The following is a 17,533-nucleotide window of genomic DNA, read 5'->3' as shown; positions in this document are numbered from 1 at the left end:
TGTTTTAAAAGGCACACGTAGCCTACATATCAATACATACACATAAACTATCTAGGTCAAATAGGGGCGAGGCGTTGTGCCATGAGGTGTTGCTTTATTTGTTTTTTGAAATCAGGTTTGCTGTTTATTTGAACAATATGAGATGGAACGGAGTTCCATGCAATAATGGCTCTATCTAATACTGTACACTTTCTTGAATTTGTTCTGGATTTGGGGACTGTGAAAAGACCCCTGGTGGCATGTCTGGTGGGGTAAGTGTGTGTGTCAGAGCTGTGTGTAAGTTGACTATGCAAACAATTTGAGATTTTCAACACATTAATGTTTCTTATAAAAATAAGAAGTGATGCAGTCAGTCTCTCCTCAACTCTTAGCCAAGAGAGACTGGCATGAATAGTATTTATATCAGCCCTCTGATTACAATGAAGAGCAAGACGTGACACTCTGTTTTGGGCCAGCTGCAGCTTAACTAGGTCTTTCCTTGCAGCACTGGACCACACGACTGGACAATAATCAAGATTAGACTAAACTAGAGCCTGCAGAACTTGCTTTTGGAGTGTGGTGTCAAAAAAACAGAGCATCTCTTTTTTATGGACAGACCTCTCCCCATCTTTACAACCATTGAATCTATACGTTTTGACCATGACAGTTTACAATCTAAGGTAACGCCAAGTCATTTAGTCTCCTCAACTTGTTCAACAGCCACACCATTCATTACCAGATTCAGCTGAGGTCTAGAACTTAGGGAACGATTTGTACCAAATACAATGCTCTGTTTAATGCCAGTGGCAGGTCATTGGTAAAAATAGAAAAGAGTAGAGGACCTAGAGAGCTGCCCTATGGTACACCACACTTTACATGTTTGACATTAGAGAAGCTTCCATTAAAGAAAACCCTTTGAGTTCTATTAGATAGATAGCTCTGAATCCACGATATGGTAACAGGTTATGGTCAATAATATCAAAGGCTGCACTGAAATCTAACAGTACAGCTCCCACAATCTTATTATTATCCATTTCTTTCAACCAATCATCAGTCATTTGTGTCAGTGCAGTACATGTTGAGTGCACTTCCCTATAAGCATGCTGAAAGTCTGTTGTTAATTTGTTTACAGAGAAATAGCATTGTATTTGATCAAACACCATTTTTTCCAACAGTTTGCTAAGAGCTGGCAGCAAGCTTATAGGTCTGCTGTTAGAACGAGTAAAGGCCGCTTTACTATTCTTGGGTAGCGGAATAACTTTGGCTTCCCTCCAGGCCAGAGGACAAAGACTTTCCTCTAGGCTCAGATTAAAGATATGACAGATAGGAGTGGCTATAGAGTCAGCTACCATCCTCAGTAGCTTTCCATCTAAGTTGTCAATGCCAGGAGGTTTGTCATTATTGATCGATAACAATAATTTCTCCACCTCTCCTACACTAACTTTACAAAATTGAAACTTGCAATGCTTTTCTTTCATTATTTGTTTTTTTATGCATGAATATGATGGCTCACTGTTCATTGTTGGCATTTCCTTCCTAAGTTTGCCCACTTTGCCAATGAAGTAATCATTAAAATAATTGGCAACATCAAATGGTTTTATTGATGAATAAGCCATCTGATTCGATGAAAGATTGAGTTGAATTTGTCTTTCTGCCCATAATTTCATTTAAAGTACTCCAAAGTTTTTTTTCCATCATTCTTTATATCATTGATCTTGGCTTCATAATACAGTTTCTTCTTCTTTTTGTTGAGTTTAGTCACATCATTTCTCAATTTTCAGTAAGTCAACCAGTCAGATATTAGCCACTCCTTTTGCCCCATCTCTTTCAACCATACAGTTTTTCAATGTCTCATCAATCCATGGAGCCTTAACAGTTCTAACAGTCAGTTTCCTAACAGGTGCATGTTTATCAATAATTGGAAGCAATTTCATAAATTCATCATGTGCAGCGTCTGGATGCTCCTTATTAATCACATCAGACCAACAAATATTTGTTTTACATCATCCACATATGAGTCACAGCAAAATCTTTTGTATGATCTCTTATACACTATTTAAGCCCAGCTTTTGGAACTTTGGCTTTCCTGGATATAGCCACTATATTGTGATCACTGCATCCAATGGGTACGGATACAGCTTTAGAACAAAGTTCTACAGTATTAGTAAAAATGTGATTGATACATGTGGATGATGTTGTTCCTGTAGTGTTTGTAAACACCCTGGTAGGTTGATTAATAACCTGAACCAGATTACAGGCACTGGTTACAGTAAGAAGCTTCCTCTTGAGCGGACAGCTTGATGAAAATCAGTCAATATTCAGGTCCCCAAGAAAGTAAACCTCTCTGTTTACATCACATACACTATCAAGCATTTCACACATATTATTTAGATACTGACTGTTCGCACTTGGTGGCCTATAGCAACAACCCAAAAGAAAAGGCTTTAGATGTGGCAAGTGAACCTGCAACCACAACACTTCAATAACACTTGACATAAGATCTTCTCTAAGCATTACAGGGATATGGCTCTGAATATATACAGCAACACCTCCCCCATAAGCATTTCTGTCTCTTCTGTAGATGTTATATCCCTGTATTGCTACTGGTGTATCATCAAATGAATTATCTAAGTGAGTCTCAGAAATTGCAAATATATGAATGTTATCTGATGTTAGCAAGTTATTGATTTCATGAACCTTATTTCTAAGGCTACATATATTAATATGGGCTATTTTCAGCCTTTTCCTGGGTAGCTTATCAGAGATAGACATAATACTGAAAAGAACAAACAAAGCAAGAGAAAAAAATATACATTCAGCAGTCCATTAATCAATTGGTGTGTGTGTGTGTGTGTGTGTGTGTGTGTGTGTGTGTGTGTGTGTGTGTGTGTGTGTGTGTGTGTGCTGCGGAGTTGAAGCTACGAACCCATAGGCTTGTCCTCTCATCCCTTCCAGGCTTCTGGGAGGGAGGGTGGACAATGAGCCTGTCATAGCGGATGTAAGCAATGTCCCCACGCACAATGTCCCCACGCAGCTTTCATGGCTGGGATAAGTTCTTTCCTCTTCTGGCGCAAAGCTTCAGGATAGTCCTCGTTGAGAAAGATATATGTTCCTCTCAAGTTCTTGGCTCTTTCCAGAACAGCTACCTTGTCCTTGAACCTCAGGAACTTGACCACTATTCGGCCTGGGCCTGTCACCTGAGCCGGTGGTGGGTTTTCCAGTCCTGTGGGCGCGCTCCACCTCAATCTTGCTGTGGTCCATCTTCAATTTATTTTCCCTCACTTTGTCCTCAGATTCCGTCCAGGTCTCATGTAGAGATTCTGCAATTCCGTCCACAACCATGTTGTTACGCCTTGATTGCCCGTCATTGTTATCATGGATTCACACACAGAACTGATGTCCTATCTTAATGACTTACAGATTGCTGTAATGTTGACGTTCCCCTGTTTCAACTCATCGAGTTGACCCTGGGAGAACTGCAAACTGTTCTTTAGGTCCTGGACCTCTCTGGTCAGGTCGTCCATTCTTTTATTAGTCGAATCCACCAGTATTTGGACAAAGCACTTTAAGCTATTTTCTTGTTGTTGTAACAACTGCTTGTAGAACAATTTTTGTTTGCTTAAAATATCCTTCACATGTGATAGAGAGACACCACTGTCCTCGACAACGGTACTCCCGCCGGCTTTGGTCTTTGTCATGGTAGCTAGCAACGTAGGTTACGCTGTTACTCCTCGCAGTTCCAGACAGGGAGGTCACAGGGAAGATTGAAAACAACAAACAGCAGGAATCTAGAAAACCACAAACCCGGGACAATCCGTGGTCCCAGCCACAATGGCTAACCACGGGCTTCAAGCCCTCAAGAAAACCCCACTAGCTTGATATGCTACTAGCTAGCAGCTAGGCTAGCTGCAACGCCAAATAGCTCCTCAGACCCGTCCTTGGTCGGCAGGATCACTGGACAGAGATTAGCAATCCCAGCAACTGATGCCAACTGTGTCGCGGGATCCAAACGAAAAATGTAGCTAGCTCCTAAGAACTTCCCAATACACTTTCAAAACAACAAACTTTTCAAAACATCCTATGACGGTGCCACGTTGAAAGACACTGAGCTCTACAGTTAAGGCCATTCTACTGCCAATATTTGTCTATGGAGATTGCATGGCTGTGTGCTCGATTTTATACACCTGTCAGCAACAGGTGTGGCTGAAATAGCCAAATCCATTCATTTGAAGGGGGGTCCACATACCTTTTGTATATATAGTGTATCTCTGCTGTGCCATTGGGACAGCATGAGCACTGTTAGGGAGACATACTAAAATGTAGTACACACACACACACGCACACACACACACACACACACACACACACACGCACACACACGCACCTACACGCACAGACACACGCATGCAAGCACACACGCACACACCCACTCACACAGCTTACCCTGAGTGGTGGTAAAGGTGATGGAGTTTTTGGGGCTTCCAGCAGGTCCTTTGGTCATGGTCTTGACTGCAGACGACACGTGAGAACTGGTCTCTGGCTCCTCCACCTCCTCACTGCAGGGAAACATGGAAGAGAGGTTTAGTCATTCCAGTCTGTCTGACACCAAACTCCAAGTCTTCCTGACTTCAGAGTCTGGAAAGGCTCCATGATGTTGTAGGCAAGATGCGTCAACAATGAAGGGGGGCTGTGCTTTTTACTGGTTGGTTCTCCCCCTGTGTCTTTCTCACTCAAACACCAACATGGACAACCACACACAGCCCCCGAGTTCCGCCCCCCTTCCAATACAACTGTTGGATTTTCAAATCCAAACAACGAAAGGTCTCAAACCCTCTAGGATCAGTTTCCTCCTCCCCCAATCCTAACATTAAGCATTAGTGGGGGAAATGTTAAACTGACCCAAGATCAGTGTCTAGGGGTAACTTCACCCTACTAGTAGCACCATTATAACATCACACTTCTACAGTATCTAGCGTCTTTTAGCGATAATTGGTCATCAAAAACACTTACTTTTTTTGTGCCCATGACTGTAGTAAACTACAGTTCATTCACTCAGAAGTAGACGAGGTTCCCACTTCACGTCAAGACACATCCAAGAACACCAGAGTGCTGAGAGGAGACACATCTCTCACCTCCTAATGTCTTGCACAGGCCTCTACTCTGCCTGATGACTCCCATTGAATCCAATGAGAGAGAGAGAGAACAGAATGAATGAGTCCTCTATGAAGGGCCGCTGTTTTTGAGGAACTCAGATACTTGGGTGGGCCAAAAAAAAGGCCCATTGAATGCTACAGCCATGATCTACAGTAGTGCCATGCCAACTGCTGAAGTTGCTGAAGCTGGATCTCCAGTCTGTCTCCCCCATGTCTGCTTATGGTTCCCCGAGGAGCTGAGTGTTATGGCAACAGCGGCCGCCTTGGTTACGGAGATGAAGAGGTCGGTTGTCCACGACGACTCAGCACTTGTGTATGAGGCTGGCGCCACACCAAAGGAGCTGCTATTGCACCAGCTGCCCTGGCTCTGGGCTGACACACTTCATTGAAACACTGAAGCCAGCTCCACCATGGAATGATCCCTGCACAGCTGAACTGTAATGCACAGTGTAGGGTGAAGTTGCCCCTAGACACTGATCTGGGGTCAGTTTAGCATTTCCCCCACTAATGGTTAAGGTTAGGATTGGGGGGAGGGGAAGCTGATCCTAGATCTGTACCTAGGGAAAAACTTCACCACGGACGTAGTACTTGGACCTTTTTGCATCCTCGGCCTGAACCATACAACTTCCCCTTCATTGTTCAAATGATGTCTGATGTGCACTTCAGGAGAGGGTGGTAGGTAGCCTAGTGGTTAGAGTGTTGCAGTAACTGAAAGGTTACTGGTTCGAATACCTGAAAGTGAAAAATCTGTCTGTGCCCTTGAGCAAGGCACTTAACCCTAATTTGCTCCGTGACAGGGTTCATAAAGTCATGGAATGTGTTTATGTTTTTCAAGCATTTCGCTACATAACATCTGCTAAATGGTCCTGTGTAGCTCAGTTGGTAGAGCATGGCGCTTGCAATGCCAGGGTTGTGGGTTCGATTCTCATGGGGAGGGGGGGTCAGTACGAAAAAATTTATGCACTCACTAACTGTAAGTCGCTCTGGATAAAAGCGTCTGCTAATTGACTAAAATGTAAATATGTGTATGTGACCAATATGATTTGACTTGATTTGAGAGGATGCGCAGAGAAAATACCGTAACACACGCAAACTAGTGTGTATACACACACACACACACAATAACTGTGTTATATTCATACACAATTCAATTCCATGTTTACCTAAAGATATAGACAGCATTGACAGGAGAGGAGAGGTTGGGGTCACCCAGATCAGTGACTGACTGGTGCCAGGAGACTCTTGGACAGAGCAGAGAAGGGGGGGGGGTATGAGGTATGAAAGAGAGAGACAGAGGAATTAAAAGGAAGGTGAGGGGTGAAACGGTGATGACAGAGTATAATGCACACCACAGTGGGTTAAATTATGGTTATTAACCATGGTTACCTGCAGTGGGATAGGTTATGGTTATTCACCATGGTTACCTACAGTGGGTTAGGTTATGGTTATTAACCATGGTTACCTGCAGTGGGATAGGTTATGGTTATTCACCATGGTTACCTACAGTGGGTTAGGTTATGGTTATTAACCATGGTTACCTGCAGTGGGTTAGGTAATGGTTATTCACCAGTCCAACAAATGTGTGTCACTGTGCTTGCTTAACAGTATAGCTTCTTTCCTCACAAATCATTACTCAATCGCAGATCCTCGCACCCAAACGTGACCGCCCGCTGGACAACGTCTCAGCCAGTAACGGCATAGAAAACGACCAATTCGATAGCACCAGTGGACACATTTCAAGCTGTGAGTGAGGTTACGAAGCTGTCCCCTTTCCCCTGTTTAAGCTGGGGAGTGAGGTTACGAAGCTGTCCCCTTTCCCCTGTTTAAGCTGGGGAGTGAGGTTACGAAGCTGTCCCCTTTCCCCTGTTTAAGCTGGGGAGTGAGGTTACGAAGCTATAGCCTTTCCGCTGTTTAGTTTGGTGTGACATCGTTCACAGCTCTGGAGACAGTGTGCACTACAGTGTGCCAATAAATCACTTTTTAATTGGACAAGTCGGCTTGTGCCAAGTTCGTTACGAGAAATATTGTCTGAGCAACACATTTTCAAATATCTAAGCAGTTATCAAGTCCCGACAAGAGGTGACCAATGTATCTCATAAACACATGCCAACTTCACAGGACTGTCATTCTAATAACAAAGCTGTCAGATGTCCAACTGCCTCCTCCCCCCCCCCCACCCCCACCCCCACCGCACACACACGCACACATACAGTATACGGAAATAAACCCACAAACCACAAACACATGCACACACACACATGGACATGTATGAGCGTGGCTATTCCCTGGACAAATGTCAGATCTCACATACCGTCACACGTGTTCTAAACACTTCTATATGCCTACTGTCACGTTTAAACTCAGCGAAAATGCGTCTCATGGCAAATTGTTTCGGCGGGATCATAGCTTGTCCGTAAGGTCCTCTCGGAGACACAACACGGCTGTTGCCATTGGCAGCGTGCTGAGGGAACTCGGCTGTTACATGTCAGAGGCAGTGGCTTTAAAGTTCAACGCTCTTTGTTGACACTAAGCATGCACCCCAATTCAATATTTAGTGCACTATTTTTGGCCGGGCCCATAGGGCTCTGGTCAAAAGTAGTGCACTATGCAGGGAATAGGGTGCAATTTGGGAATAGCCTAAGACTCTCAATTCCAAATGAACCCTTAGCCCCTCATCTCTAGGCGCTCCTGTAGGTCTGAAGGGATTGGAAAGGTGTAATATGGTGCTTGCTTCACCTTCACTTTACCTCTTCTGAAAGGCTGGATGGAATTTCCACCATATTGCTAATATCTATCCATTATCTTATGATGTACAGGGTCGATGTGGAATCGAGAGAAAGAACAGTGTTCTCTCTAGCTGGAATTCATGATATTTGTTTATTTTGTTAGATAAGGTTGTCAGTTAATGACCCACGCTATAACATGCCGTCATGGGGAAATTGTGAGTAATCAGTCATCATTAATGGTTCATGTCAATAGGTCTTCAGCCTACAGGGTAGAGGGAGTGATCACTCGGTGACTGACCACCATACATTACATTACGTGATGACGTCACCCTCTACCTCTTGTTGTTGGGCAGGTGTATGGCACTAACACTCCGACGCTTCTTCTTCCTCAGGCGGAGGGGCGGGAGGGTGGTGATAGGCGTAATGAGCAAGGCATCCAATAGGGACTGAGAGACCGTCCCCTCAGGTGACCTGTGCGGGGTTCTTTTAACGAGGTAGTCATGGAAACACAAGGGGTTGACAGGACAGGAGAGGAGAGGAGAGGACAGGAGAGGAGAGGAGAGGAGAAGAGAGGAGAGGAGAGGAGAGGAGAGGAGAGGAGAGGAGAGGAGAGGAGAGGAGAGGAGAGGAGAGGAGAGGAGAGGAGAGGAGAGGAGAGGAGAGGAGAGGAGAGGAGAGGAGAGGAGAGGAGAGGACAGGAGAGGACAGGACAGGACAGGAGAGGACAGGACAGGACAGGACAGGACAGGACAGGAGAGGAGAGGAGAGGAGAGGACAGGACAGGACAGGAGGAGGGCAGAAGAAGGTAGGACAGACAGGGTGAAGGGAACAGGAATGATAACTTCAGTGATGAATGCAGATCCACATTTACAATGACTGAAATCAATCAAGAATACATCCTAAATAGAATGCATCTACTATGATCACTAGACCTCAGTTTAGCAACCTTTGCACGCTTGTTCGCATGCACACACACACGCGCGCGCGCATACACACACACACACACACACACACACACACACACACACACACACACACACGTGCGCACACACACACACTCAGCACTGAGCTTTACCTGGCCTGTAAACCAATATCAGTAGAATGGGACTGTATAGCCAGGGTCGGTGCACTATGGGTGAGGGCCTGAGGGCAGGGGCCTCCCGGAGGGAGGAACTCCAGTGGGTTCAACAGGAGCCCTCTCCTGCACCCATAGAACAGAGGAAAGGGTGCAGCAGATTTTACACTGATAAGGACACTGGGATAGAGCAGATTGGTGTGACGCCCGTACCTCACTGGCTTTGGGTAGAGCAGTGGCTGTACTGCAGACACAGGAGAAAGATGTGTGAGTGGCTGCACTGGAGAGCAGCTGGGAGGGACAGAGAGATAAGAGGGTGGATGGATGAGCATCCTGTCAATGAAGGGTTTCATCTTTCTTTCCCTGTAGAGCCACTAGTACAGAGAAACAGGTGCATTGTACTGTATACACATAATGAGAAGACTCACTGGTGTGTGTGTGTGTGCTCATATCACAGGAAAGGCCATTGCTGTATGTATCAAGAGTCTCAGAGTAGGAGTGCTGACCTAGGATCAGGTCTCCCCTGTCCATCCAATCTTATTCAAATCAAATCAAAGTTTATTGGTCGGATACACAGGTTTGCAGATGTTATCGCAGGTGCAGTGAAATGCTTATGTTCCTAGCTCCAACAGTACAGTAATAATACCTAGCGATACACAACAATACACACTGAAGAATATCAGAATGAGCAATGTCAGAGTCCGGAGTACAAACACAGATACACTGAGTGTAGAAAACATTAAGAATACCTGCTCTTTCCATGACATAGACCGACCAGGTGCATCCAGGTGAAAGCTATGATCCCTCATTGATGTCACTTGTTAAATCCACTTCAATCAGTGTTGATGGAGGGGAAGAGACGGGTTAAAGAAGGATTGTTAAGCCTTGAGACAATTGAGAGATGGATTTAGTGCCATTCTGTGGGTGATTGACAAGATGCCGCTGATAGACATGGACACCCTGTTCCTGGCTCCTAATCAACTTTGCAATAACATCTGCTAAATATGTGTTTGCGACCAATAGAAATTTGATTTCATTTGAAGACAAAATATTTAAGTGCCTTTGAATGGGGTATGGTAGTAGGTGCCAGGCGCACCGGTTGAGTGTCAAGACCTGCAACGCTGCTGGGTTTTTCACGACATCCAGACAACTTGACACAACTGTGGGAAGCATTGGAGTCAACATGGGCCAGCATCCCTGTGGAACGCTTTCGACACCTTGTAGAGTCCATGCCCCGATTAATTGAGGCTGTTCTGAGGGCAAAAGGGGGTGCAGCTCAATATTAGGAAGGTGTTCCTAATGTTTTGTACACTCAGTGTATATATATAATGGTGTGTCTAGACAGTATGGACAGTATATGAATAGAAAAGGTGTGTACAGCAGTAGTTATATAGGATGAGCCATGACTAGAATACAGTACATATGATTTTAAAAACCAGCATGTAAACATTATTAAAGTGGCCAGTGTTCAATGACTCTATGTACACTAAAGCCCTGGACCAAGGCTAAACCAATCCCAGGTCTCTGCTGTTCTGACCTCACCTGGTCAACCTTCCAATGGAAGGAGAGGACTGAATGGTGATAGATGACTGAGGGCTTTTTATGATCAATTTCATAATAATTTGTTTTGCTTTGTTGTACCTGTGCATTGGTGAGAGAGGAGCCGTATGTGTTTGGTCTATAGCAGAGGAGTAGTCATAGTGATGGAGACATCACTAGCTTCCCAATCCGACTCAATGGGTTGAATCTTACCCTCTAGTGGTGTCATATGGAAACTGCTAGAGCAATGAAAAAGTTGTGGAACATGACAGAGCCACATACCTTGATTATAACATTAGCATGTGCTTCACCGTTGCATATATAATAATCAAATCAAATTGTATTTGTCACATGTTTAGTAAACAACAGGTGTAGACTAACAGTGAAATGCTTACTTACGGGTCCTTTTCCAACAATGCAGAGTTTAAAATAAAGATTAAAATATATACAGTACCAGTCAAAAGTTTGGACACACCTACTCATTCCAGGGTTTTTCTTTATTTTTACTGTTTTCTACATTGTAGAATAATAGTGAAGACATCAAAACTATGAAATAACACATATGGAATCATGTAGTAACCAAAAAAGTGTTAAACAAATATATTTGAGTGTCATGGGCCTCTCACTCCACCGGGTTACCACCTTAATTTTCTTCCACTCTGCTCACCACTCTCTCTACTCAGCCTAACTAGCTCCACCTGTCCCTGCTCTGCTCTGCTCTAATTACTCTGCCAGCTGCGCTGCATTACCCACTACCTCTCCCAGTATTTAAGGCCCTGTCTTTCAGCTCTCCGGTGTCAGATCGTCTGCAAAGCTCACACCCGGAACCTGTTTGCTCGCGCTTCTGGCTCACCCTGGTTTTGTGACCCCGGACCTGCCTGTTTTTTGGATACTCTTCTGCCTCAGGAGATCCAGACCTGCTTCTGCCATTACGACTCCTGACTACTCTTCAATCCCGGTAACTCTGACCAGCCTTCTGCCTTGCTACTACGTATTTTGGATTTCCCTTGAACTGTACTGCTGCCTGGTTTCATTCCGCCCTGTTGTGTCTGTGTCTCCCCCCCCCAGGACTTCTGGACCACCCACCACCGGCTTCATAGGACGCATCGCTGCCACTGGGGGGGGCACAGACCCAGCGCATTGGACGGGATCCCTGTTACCCCTGGAGCCTTCATTCACTCCCTACTTCCCTTTTCCCTTAAGTTTAATAAACTTTCTGGTGTGACGCAATTGTGGTCCTCTGGTCGTCTGTCTGAACCGTGACAGTACGATCTGACCATTATGGACTCAGCGCACACTTTCCCCGACATGGAAACCGATGAGCATGAGCAGCAGTTCCAGCAGCAGCAACAACAACTCGCCATGATCATTCAACTCCTCACCAACCTTACCCCAGCCAGTCTGCCCACCAGCCCAGCCCCCGAGTTACCTGCCCCGGTCATTGCAGCCGCTGCTCCGGAACCCAAGATTGGAAACCCCGAGCGGTTCAACGGCGATTCAACCCAGGTCCGGCCATTCCTGACTAGCTGCCGACTTCAGTTCTCCTTGCAGCCAAGGACCTTCGCCACGGAGGGGGCTAAAGTTGGGTATGCCATCACTCACCTGACGGGCCGAGCTCGACTCTGGGGAACAGCAGAGTTCGAACGTCAAACCCCCGCATGTGCAACCTTCGACCTGTTTGCTGAGGAGATGCTGAAGGTGTTTGACCTGGATTCACCCACCGCAGAGGCGTCTCGTGAACTGTTCAGTATTCGACAAGGCAGACGTACAGTCGCAGACCATTCCATCGACTTCCGAACCCTGGCTAGACGAAGTTCTTGGAACACACCATCGTTGGTGGACGCGTTCTTCCATAGTTTGGCTGACTATATCAAGGACGAGTTGGTCTCCCATGAACTGCCTTCCACTCTTGATGAAGCCATCGCACTGACTGTCAGGATCGACAGAAGGATACAGACCCGTCGTCGTGAGAGGGGGCGCCAAGGTCCACCTACTACCGGCATTCGGAGAGATCCGACTGGGCTCCTGTCATCTACTGCCACTCACCCAGGTCAGCTTGATCAGTCTGAGCCTATGGAGATTGGGCGAGCCTCCCTCACTCCTGCAGAGCGCCAGCGCCGCTTCACCTCAAACCTCTGCCTCTATTGTGGAGGTGAGGGACATCGTGTGGTAACCTGCCCTTTAAAGGGCCGAAGCTCACCGGGCATAGGGGGAGTCCGGTTGAGTTCAATGACCATCCAGTCCTCCGACCGCAAACCCCTGCTGCAAGTTCACCTCCGCCTCTCTGACTCAACTCACACCCTGGCTGCTCTGGTGGATTCTGGCGCCGAAGCCAACATAATGGACATCAAGCTGGCACGCCAACTGGGACTGGAGAACCTCCGTTTGACACCTCCTATTCCTGCCCGGGCACTGGACGGACACTTACTCGGATCGGTCACTCATGTCACGGCCCCGGTCTCGATGGGTCTGTCCGGAAACCATCAAGAAACTATCCAGTTTCACCTGCTCCCCTCTCCAGGCCAACCCCTCATCCTGGGTTACCCATGGCTCCGCCGGCACAACCCTCAGCTCGACTGGGTGACCGGGGTGATCAGGGAGTGGGGAGAGGACTGCCACCGAACCTGCCTGCTTGCTGCCGCACTACCCCCTCGGCCAGTACCTACTAACTCCGCTCCTGACCTCTCCAATGTCCCAGAATGCTACCATGGTCTCAGAGAGGTGTTTAACAAAGCAAGAGCCACATCTCTGCCCCCTCACCGACCGTACGACTGTGCCATCGACCTCCTCCCTGGAACAGCTCCTCCAAAGGGTCGTCTTTATTCGTTGTCTGCTCCTGAAAGAAAGTCCATGGAGGACTACATCAATGGCTCTCTGTCCGCAGGATTAATCCGTTCATCTTCATCTCCTGCTGGTGCTGGCTTCTTCTTTGTGGGGAAGAAGGACGGATCTCTTCGCCCCTGCATCGACTACAGGGGACTCAACGACATCACAGTGAAAAACCGTTACCCTCTGCCTCTGCTCACCTCTGCTTTTGAGTTGCTCCAGGGAGCCACTGTTTTTACCAAGTTGGATCTCAGAAACGCTTACCACCTAGTGCGGATCCGGGAGGGAGATGAATGGAAAACCGCATTCAATACACCAACAGGCCACTACGAGTATCTGGTTATGCCTTTTGGCCTCACCAATGCTCCTGCTGTGTTCCAGGCTCTAGTGAATGATGTACTGCGGGACATGTTAAACAAGTTTGTCTTCGTTTACCTGGATGACATCTTAATCTACTCCAGAAACCTGTCTGAACACACCCGCCATGTCCAGCAAGTCCTTCATCGTCTTCTGGAGAATTCCCTCTACGCCAAGGCAGAGAAATGTGAGTTTCACGTCAAGACAGTGGCCTTCCTGGGGTACATAGTGGCAGAGGGAAGTATCCAAATGGATCCTGCCAAAGTATCAGCAGTCACTTCATGGCCTGTTCCGGAGAACAGAAAGAAGCTGCAACAGTTTCTGGGGTTTGCTAACTTCTATAGGAAGTTTATCCGGAACTACAGTACCGTTGCTGCCCCTCTCACTGCTCTAACCAGCACCAAGCAACCCTTCACCTGGACCCCAGCAGCCGACAAAGCCTTCAGTACCCTCAAGGTGAGGTTCACCTCCGCTCCCATCCTCCAGATGCCTGATGTGGACCGGCAATTCATTGTGGAGGTGGACGCCTCGGATGTGGGAGTTGGTGCTGTGATTTCTCAGTGGGCTGCGGAGGATAGGAAGCTCCATCCCTGTGCCTTTTTCTCACGTCGGTTGTCCCCCTCTGAGTGCAATTACGACATAGGGAACCGTGAGCTGCTGGCTGTGAAGCTTGCCTTGGAGGAGTGGCGTCACTGGCTGGAGGGGTCCACCATTCCATTTCTCGTTTGGACCGATCATAAGAACTTGGAGTACATCCGCACGGCCAAACGGTTGAACTCCAGGCAGTCCCGCTGGGCCCTGTTCTTCACCAGGTTTAATTTCACTCTGTCATACCGGCCTGGATCACGCAACACCAAGCCAGACGCCCTCTCCCGTCAATTCCAGAAGGATGACACCCCCTCCAAGGACCCTGTGTCGATTCTGCCAAGTCCCTGCATCGTTGCAGCTCTGACCTGGGCTGTTGAGGAACAGGTGCTGGAGGCTCTCCGTAACCAGCCAGGTCCCAGCACTTGCCCAGCTGACCGCCTTTTTGTCCCCGAAGACCTGAGGTCCCAGGTCGTTCAGTGGGGACATGACTCCCGCCTAGCTTGTCACCCTGGCTCCACCCGCACTTACAACCTGCTCGCCCAGAGGTTCTGGTGGCCCTCTCTGAGGAAGGATGTACGGGAATTCGTCCAAGCCTGCCCCATCTGCAACCAACACAAGTCGTCCTGCCAGCCCCCAGCCGGATTGCTGCAGCCCCTGCCTGTGCCCAGACGTCCCTGGTCTCACATCGCCCTTGACTTTGTCACGGGGCTGCCCCCTTCAAGTGGCATGACCGTCATTCTCACCATCGTTGACCGTTTCAGCAAGATGGCACACTTCATTCCCCTCCCCAAGCTCCCAACCGCCAAGGAGACCGCCCAGGTGGTCCTGGAACACGTCTTCCGGATCCACGGACTGCCAAAGGATGTAGTTTCTGACCGTGGTCCACAATTCTCCTCCGCTTTTTGGAAGGAGTTCTGTCACCTGCTGGGAGCCACAGTCAGTCTGACTTCCGGATTCCATCCCCAATCCAATGGGCAGTCAGAGCGGGCTAATCAGGAGCTCGAGAAGGCACTGCGATGCATGACTTCACGCAACCCCCACTCCTGGTCGCAGCAATTGACATGGGTGGAGTACGCACACAATTCTCTGACCTGCTCTGCCATCGGTATGTCCCCTTTCCAATGTGTTTATGGATACCAGCCTCCTCTATTTGCCAGCCAGGAAGAGGAGGTTACTTGCCCATCTGCACTTGCTTTTGCCCGTCGATGTCGCCGCACCTGGTCACAAGCCCGAGCCACACTCCTCAGATCCGTTGCCAGCTACACTACCGGGGCCAACCGTCGGAGAATTCCTGCTCCCACCTACCATGTTGGTCAAAGGGTGTGGTTGTCATCGAAGAACCTGCCACTCAGGGTGGAGTCGCAGAAGCTGGCACCTCGGTTCATTGGCCCATTCCCTATCATAAGAGTGATTAGCCCAACTGCTGTCCGGCTCCAACTGCCTAATTCCCTGAGGGTGCACCCCACTTTCCATGTGTCTAAGATTAAGCCCATCCATGAGAGTCCGCTGGTCCCTGCTGCGCCTGGTCCTCCTCCTCCACGGCTCGTCGATGGTGGTCTGGTTTACACCGTCCGCCGCCTGCTTCGGTCCAGACGGAGGGGTAGGGGTCTCCAGTACCTCATTGACTGGGAGGGCTATGGACCTGAGGAGAGGACCTGGGTGCCAGCTAGTCGGATTGTGGATAGGACTCTCATCACCGCTTTCCACCAACGGCATCCTGATCAACCTGCAATCCGTAGGGGCCGCCCCAGAGGGGTCCCTAACCGTCCGGCCCGCTCGGCTTCCTGTCCTGTGCCTGATCCTGTCTCGGGACCTGTCCCATCTCCCGACCACGGCCCTCCGGCTTCCTCCGAGGATGAGGACGTTCACTCGGACCGTTCGGAGGAGTTCTAGCCCTCCTCCGGCTCCCCTCCTCCCGCCCGGCGTGGTGTTGCTCTTGGGACTTCTGGGGCCGTCCCTTGGGGGGGGGGTTCTGTCATGGGCCTCTCACTCCACCGGGTTACCACCTTAATTTTCTTCCACTCTGCTCACCACTCTCTCTACTCAGCCTAACTAGCTCCACCTGTCCCTGCTCTGCTCTGCTCTAATTACTCTGCCAGCTGCGCTGCATTACCCACTACCTCTCCCAGTATTTAAGGCCCTGTCTTTCAGCTCTCCGGTGTCAGATCGTCTGCAAAGCTCACACCCGGAACCTGTTTGCTCGCGCTTCTGGCTCACCCTGGTTTTGTGACCCCGGACCTGCCTGTTTTTTGGATACTCTTCTGCCTCAGGAGATCCAGACCTGCTTCTGCCATTACGACTCCTGACTACTCTTCAATCCCGGTAACTCTGACCAGCCTTCTGCCTTGCTACTACGTATTTTGGATTTCCCTTGAACTGTACTGCTGCCTGGTTTCATTCCGCCCTGTTGTGTCTGTGTCTCCCCCCCCCAGGACTTCTGGACCACCCACCACCGGCTTCATAGGACGCATCGCTGCCACTGGGGGGGGCACAGACCCAGCGCATTGGACGGGATCCCTGTTACCCCTGGAGCCTTCATTCACTCCCTACTTCCCTTTTCCCTTAAGTTTAATAAACTTTCTGGTGTGACGCAATTGTGGTCCTCTGGTCGTCTGTCTGAACCGTGACATTTGAGATTCTTCAAAGTAGCCACCCTTTGCCTTGATGACAGCTTTGCACACTCTTGGAATTCTCTCAACCAGCTTCATGAGGTAGTCACCTGGAATACATTTCAATTAACAGGTGTGCCTTGTTAAAAGTTAATTTGTGGAATTCCTTTGCTTCTTAATGTTTGAGCCAATCAGTTCTGCAGTGACAAGGTAGGGGTGGTATACAGAAGATAGCCCTATTTGGTAAAAGACCAAGTCCATACTATGGGGGCGGCAGGTAGCTTAGTGGTTAAGAGCGTTGTGCCAGTAACCGAAAGGTCGCTGGTTCTAATCCCCGAGCCGACTAGGTGAAAAATCTTAACCCTAATTGCTCCTGTAAGTCGCTCTGGATAAGAGCGTCTGCCAAATTATTAAAATGTATGGTAAGAACAGCTCAAATAAGCAAAGAGAAACGACAGTCCATCATTACTTTAAGACATGAAGGTCAGTCAATATGGAACATTTCAAGAACTTAACGTTTCTTCAAGTGCAGTCACAAACACCATCAAGAGCTATGATGAAACTGGCTCTCATGAGGACCGCCACAGGAAAGGGAGGATAAGTTAATACGAGTTACCAGCCTCAGAAATTGCAGCCCAAATAAATGCTTCACAGAGTTCAAGTAACAGACACATCTCAACA

General features: G+C 48.1%; 1 protein-coding gene across 2 annotated transcripts in view; it reads right to left on the bottom strand.

Moving 5' to 3' along the window:
- The window catches only part of pdlim5a (PDZ and LIM domain 5a), a 121,274-nt gene that overhangs the window by 11,070 nt on the left and 92,671 nt on the right, over positions 1 to 17,533 (bottom strand). For both annotated transcript variants that reach the window (XM_084176645.1, XM_084176646.1), the window contains one exon: positions 4,423 to 4,535. In XM_084176645.1, the coding sequence (XP_084032771.1) occupies positions 4,423 to 4,535 (113 nt within the window). The remainder of the gene's footprint in view (positions 1 to 4,422; positions 4,536 to 17,533) is intronic.

Source organism: Coregonus lavaretus (genome assembly GCF_964263955.1).
Source record: "Coregonus lavaretus genome assembly, chromosome: 14".
Taxonomy (NCBI): Eukaryota; Metazoa; Chordata; class Actinopteri; order Salmoniformes; family Salmonidae; genus Coregonus; species Coregonus lavaretus.
Note: the sequence above shows the minus strand (reverse complement) of the source record. Positions and strands in the feature narration are given on the sequence as shown.